Source organism: Mesitornis unicolor, unplaced genomic scaffold (assembly GCF_000695765.1).
Source record: "Mesitornis unicolor isolate BGI_N332 unplaced genomic scaffold, ASM69576v1 scaffold18304, whole genome shotgun sequence".
In the NCBI taxonomy this organism is placed as follows: Eukaryota; Metazoa; Chordata; class Aves; order Mesitornithiformes; family Mesitornithidae; genus Mesitornis; species Mesitornis unicolor.
The window spans coordinates 1-6,200 of record NW_010178306.1 but is presented as its reverse complement, the minus strand read 5'-3'; the positions used below and the strand labels follow the sequence as shown (position 1 = coordinate 6,200).

The following is a 6,200-nucleotide window of genomic DNA, read 5'->3' as shown; positions in this document are numbered from 1 at the left end:
CTGTGGGATTCCTTACAGGCTCTAAGTTATTTAAAAGTGACGGATTTAAGGAAAACCGCCGTTTTTCCAAGGTTGCTCTCACTGGAAAGAGAAAGAAGCAAGGGTGGTGACTCATTTTGCTTTACGTTGCAGCCTTGGAGGGGGAACCTTTTTTGGGCTCTGCTGCCTTCTCACCGGTTGCTCCACCTTCGAAGAAGCCCTGGAGATGGCGTCCCACGGAGACAGCACCAAAGTGGACAAACTGGTGCGGGACATCTACGGGGGAGACTACGAGCGATTTGGGTTGCCGGGCTGGGCTGTCGCATCCAGGTAATGACTAACTTTTGTATGTATATTTTTATCTTTATATTTGATATTTTAATTTATTTTCATATTTTTATTTTCCTGGGAGATTCTGCAAGGCTGAAAATCTGGTTTGACTTGTCTTAGGAGAGCAGCCATTCCTCCTCCTGTTCTGGTTTAACAGATCTAAATCGCTTATGGCAGCGCTTTTTAAAAGTACATGTAAACACTTCTAATATGAATTACCTCGGTTCAATTAGCAGTTCCCATTTTCTCCTGGAATTGCGATGCAAAGGGACCTTTAACCCCCGAACTCTCCTTACAGCTTTGGCAACATGATGAGCAAGGAGAAGCGGGAATCCGTCAGCAAGGAGGACCTCGCGAAGGCGACCTTGATAACCATCACTAACAACATCGGCTCCATAGCGCGGATGTGTGCACTGAACGAGGTATTTGGGGCAAATCTGTTTAATGCTTCCTCTCTGGGGCATCCCTGGGGTGGTGCTGTCACACAGCAGCTCTGTTTCAGACGCTTCTGCAGATGTGTGTTCATGCTTGGCTTGTTGGATGTTCAGGAAGTTGAGATCTGCTCATTTTGGGTTCTTCAGTAGATTCTGCCCTTGCTCACAGAATCCCAGAATGTGAGGAGTTGGAAGGGACCTGGAAAGCTCCCCCAGTGCAACCCCTGCCACAGCAGGATCACCACAGCAGTCACACAGGAACACGGCCAGGGCTTTGGGTGTCTCCACACAAGGAGACTCCACAACCTCTCTGGGCAGCCTGGGCCATGCTCCAGAACCCTCACACTGACAAACTTTGGCCTCATCTTCAGCTTGAACCTCCTGTGCTCCAGCTTGGGACCACTGCCCCTTGTGCTGGCATTGGACATCCCAGAGCAGAGCCTGGCTACTTCCTCCTGACACTGCCCTTTACAGATTTATAAACATAGTGGTTTGGGCCAGATCGCTGCGCTGTGAAGGAATTTGGGGTTGGATCTGGGTCTCACGGGGTCCTCTGCTTCATCAGGAGTTACAGAGTCATAGAATCACAGCATGGTTTGGGTTGAAGGGACCTCACAGCCCCCCAGTCCAACCCCCATGGGCAGGGACACCCCCACCAGCCCAGGCTGCTCCAAGCCCCGTCCAACCTGGCCTTGGGCACTGCCAGGTAGGGGGCATCCACAGCTTCTCTGGGCGGACCCCACGGCTGTTCCTGTATCTTTGTGCTTTCAGCTTCTTTACAGTGCTGCCTTGTTGCATTCATGTCAAGCAGCATTGTACAGGGCTATGAAAGACCAGAGACTGCTCTTCGCTGCGCTCCCCTTCCTCTGGGATGTCCAAACTCATCCAAAACACGCTCCTGCCTCCTATTGCTCGTGGCAGATGCTCACAATTTACCTTTATTTTCTGCTGAGACCAGGCAAGATGTGTTAGAAACAGTCTTGCACACAACACTTCTGCTGAGTCCTCACTCTGGAGGACGCAGCTGAATGCAGAGAGGATGCTGGATCGTTAGGGGAAGGCGTTAATGAACGTGGGGATGGAAGAAAAAGCCATTCAGCTTTTTAATGATGAGTCAAACGTTGGAGTTGAAGATAGCACTTGGTGATCAGCCAGTGCAAGGATCTCATAGCCAAAAATCAACTGTTCTGTTCAAATTCCTAAGCTAGAAAGGCTGCAGCTACACCTCTGGATTTTGGGGTAGCATGGAAGAGCCTGGAGAAGTGCCTGTCTTGGTGTGACCCGGCTGGTTTGGCTTCCTGACAGGATTGTGGATGTTAAAATGTCCTGCAGATCCTGCCAGTGCTTTCAGCAGTCACTTAATTCATGGGATCGTAGTCACTGAGGTTGGAAAGGACCTTTAAGATCATTGAGTCCAACCGTTAACCTCACACCGTGTCCCTCAGCACCTCATCTCCCCGTCTTTTAAACCCCTCCAGGGATGGGGACTCCACCACTGCCCTGGGCAGCCCCTGCCAGTGCTTGACAACCCCTAAGGGGAAGAAATTTTTCCTAATATCAAACCTAAACATCTCCTTGCACAACTTGAGGCCATGTCCCCTTGTCCTATCACTTGGGAGCAGAGACTGACCCCCCTCGCTACCCCCTCCTTTCAGGAGCTGCAGAGGGGATAAGGTCTCCCCTCACCTCCTCTTCTCCAGTTGAACCCCCCAGCTCCCTCAGCCGCTCCCCATCATTCGGCTGCTCCAGACCCCTCCCCAGCTCCGTTGCCCTTCTCTGGCCACGCTCCAGCCCCTCAATGTCCTTCTGGGAGTGAGGGGCCCAAAACTGACCCCAGGATTTGAGGTTTGGCCTCAGCAGTGCCCAGCACAGTTCCCTTTTTCTGCCTTTCCTGTATTTGCAGAGCTGCAGGTGGTGGTTTTAAATCACTCTGAGCGTAACTTCTTTCTCCTCATCATCATTTGCAAGCAGAAAGTGGAATTCAGCCTTAATATTCCTTAACATTTTCTTCCTGGATACTTGCAGAACATCAACCGAGTAGTGTTTGTCGGCAATTTCCTTCGCATCAATACGATCTCCATGAGGCTCCTGGCGTATGCCCTGGACTACTGGTCGAAGGGACAGCTAAAAGCACTTTTCCTGGAACACGAGGTGAAATCACTTCTAAAATTCATTTTATCTCCTCTCAGAATTCCAGTCCTTCATTGAACACCTGGGTGCTCCGTAGCTCCTGATGCCACACAGCGGGTTCACAGAATCCCAGAATCCCAGACCGTTAGGGATTGGGAGGGACCTCAAAAGCTCATCCAGTCCAATCCCCCTGCTGGAGCAGGAACACCCAGATGAGGTTGCACAGGAAGGCGTCCAGGCGGGTTTTGAATGTCTGCAGAGAAGGAGACTCCACAACCTCTCTGGGCAGCCTGGGCCAGGGCTCTGGCACCCTCACTGAGAAGAAGTTTCTTCTCCAATTTTAAGTGGAACCTCCTGTGTTCCAGTTTGTGTCCGTTACCCCTTGTCCTATCATTGTTTGTCACCGAGAAGAGCCTGGCTCCGTCCTCGTGACACTCACCCTTTAAATATTTATAACCATGAATGAGGTCTCCCCTCAGTCTCCTCTTCTGCAAACTAAAGAGCCCCAGCTCCCTCAGCCGCTCCTCAGAAGGGAGATGCTCCACTCCCTTGATCATCTTTGTAGCCCTACGCTGGACTCTCTCCAGCAGTTCCCTGTCCTTCTTGAACTGAGGGGCCCAAAACTGGACGCAATATTCCAGATGCGGTCTCAGCAGGGCAGAGTAGAGGGGCAGGAGAACCCCTGTCCTGTGTTACTGCAACCACAGTTCCTGCAGCACCGGGTCACAAAAACCACGTGTGTTTGTCCAGTAAATCATACAGGAATTGTTTATTACCGAGTTTATGACCTTTCTTTTAAGACTTAATGATGGTTCTGTGCAGCTCTGCTTTCCAATACAGCCACTTTAGTTGGGATCTGTTTTGTAATGCACCTCCCTGTAGTTATTTCTTCCCACCACAAGTTGTTAAAACTCCGCTGTATGTGTAAGACTCCTGTTCTCGTGCCAGTTCTGTGCCGTAATTGTATTTTAATGGCTGTTCCTGTCTGCTCCCAGGGTTATTTCGGTGCGGTCGGTGCCCTCCTGGAGCTCCTGGATTCAGCCTGAGCGAGCAGATTCCCTACGTTGGACCTACGCCGTGGGGTCACAGAGCCCACGTTTCGCTTGGAAGCATCCGTTCAGCTGCTTGTGGGTGATGAGGAAAGGAGCAAACCCTGGTGTTTCTGTCCATAAACAGTTGAAACTTCAATTCCAGCGCAGCTGTGTTCAAAATCTGCTGAGCAGAGGTTGTGGTCGCTGGCATCAAGCAGCCTTTCGATGTAATCTGCTACCTGTTGATGGAGCTGATGGAGATTTCCACGCTGCTCCCTCCATCACGATCCCCTTGAGCGCTGAATCCCAACCTGGTTCTCACAGTTCACAGAGCTCAGCTGCGGTGGTTTATGTTTCACATGTGAAAGTTGTCACGGGCTTTTTGTGCTGGAAATTGTAAAGGGAAGGGAAATCAGCACAGCTCTGGCGCATGGGAGGCATCTGCCTCCTCCAGCCCACACCATGGCCTGGTAACACCGCTGTGCTCTCAGCGAGGCTTTAATTCCCCGTGGTTTCTTGCCTCTGTGTACAGATGATCAGAAGGTAAGGTACAAATCCTGTGTCTCGCACAGCCTAAACCCGCTCAGGTTGATGGCAGTTTGAGCCTCTGAGCTGGAGATCTCCTGAAAGCAAATTTGAAGATCGAATAGAGGGGTTGCTTTGTTGTTTGTTTCTCTTCTTCTCTGTTGTAAAACTTGGCTGCATTTACCTGTACCAAAGAGATTCTTCGTTTTTCAGTGATACACTTTTCAAAGGTCCAGTTTATTGTCTATTAATTGCGATACTAACGTGGTTTGTGGGGAAATCCTCTCCTTCCCATCCTCGTGCTCTGTTTTCTCCGTGCGCTGCAAACCAAGTGACTGCGGCTGTGAACCCCTGAAGACCTCGGGGGGTGGAAATGAATAAAGACTCGCTCGAAGCAGCAGGAAGAGGTGGTGGACAGGGGTTTGGAAAGGAGCAGCAGCACCCAGAGGGTTTGTGGTCTGCGTTTCCTTCCTCTCTTTGCCCTGCTCTTTGCAGAGCATCCCCGTCTGGGGTTTTGTGTTACGAAGGTTGTTAGTGCAAAGGCTGTTGGTGTTTTTCTTTCCCTGTGCATCGGTTACTGCAGCGTAACTGCAAATACTGGCTTGGTTGCATGATTCCTGCCTCATTTTTGGGCCTGAAAAGGGAAGACACTTCAACTTCAGAAGACATCATCTCTCCAGGTTGGATGCTGTGTGGTGTTTCTCTGCCCCGGAGCTCGGCTGGGTCAAGGCTCCAGGCAGCAGACGCAGTGTGAAGGAAAACATTTCCTAAACCGCACTTAATTGTGGGCCTGGAGCTTCCCTAATGGGGAAATAAATGGGGGGACAAAGGAGTAACGTTGATGTGAAGGGTCAGCCTTGCTGCGTGCTGTCTGTGTAAGGAAATTTCTGTGCTTTTCCTGCCGTGTAGTGCAGGTTTTGGTCAAATCCTGCTCCATATTCAATGTAACGCGGTACCTTAGAGGCGAGGGGTTTGCGCAGGATGATACGGAGCCCTTTGAGGTGCAAGGGGCCTCAGAGATCAGCTCAGCACGGGCAGGGACTTCTCCCACCACGTTCATCCCCAGGGCATCCACGGCTTCTCTGGGCAACCTGCGGGAGCTGCTGCATCCGAGACCTCATCCACTCCAGCTTGACTCCAACCAGCAACACATTTTGCCTTTTGGAAACGTCCCGGTGCCCAGGAGCTGCTTTGCTCCTCGGGAGCTGGAGGCTGACGGGAGGACGAAGCTGCCATCAGATGGTTTTGTTTCGCAGAGGGAAGGAGAGCGGAGAAACCAACGCACAGCTCAGGAACCTCTGCAGCAGCCCCGTGGCCACAAGAAGTCCCTGTCCTGAGGCGGTACCGGGCCGGTGGCGCTGGGAGCAGCATCCCACGGGTGTCCCCGTGTCCGTTCTGCGCCCTGCTTCGTGCAGCTCCATTCTTGGTGGATTCGGAGTCACTCCTGTGCAGTCCCATACCCAGCACCAAAGTCCCCGATGTATCGTGCGTATTCTCTTGTAAATAGCTCTCTTTTTATTTGTTCTGTTTTCTTCTTGTAATAAAACATCGCAGTTATTTTTATATCCTCGAAACCCTTCTCTGCTTCCAGTCTCGTCCTTCCTACCCCCAGAGCCGAGGGCTGCACGTTGAAATGGGTGTAAATGAGTCCTTCGCCTTCCCGTTGGTTTGTAGAACCTTACTCAAAATAACTCTTGCCAATCCTCAATTACTTTTCACTCCCCACGTGGGTTCTGCTCTCTGGACAGCAGTTGTGTCTCAAATAAGGTAA

The 6,200-nt window shown here is 51.1% G+C and overlaps 1 protein-coding gene across 1 annotated transcript; it reads left to right on the top strand.

Annotated features, from left to right (window-relative positions):
- Positions 1–132: 132 nt before the first annotated feature.
- LOC104533540 (pantothenate kinase 2, mitochondrial-like) lies at positions 133–3,919 on the top strand (the record flags this gene model as incomplete). The annotated part of the gene is made up of 4 exons (XM_010182411.1): positions 133–309; positions 608–731; positions 2,769–2,894; positions 3,869–3,919. Coding segments are annotated over 4 exons (478 nt in total), but the record flags the coding sequence as incomplete, so codon positions are not given.
- Between the last annotated feature and the right edge of the window lie 2,281 nt (positions 3,920–6,200).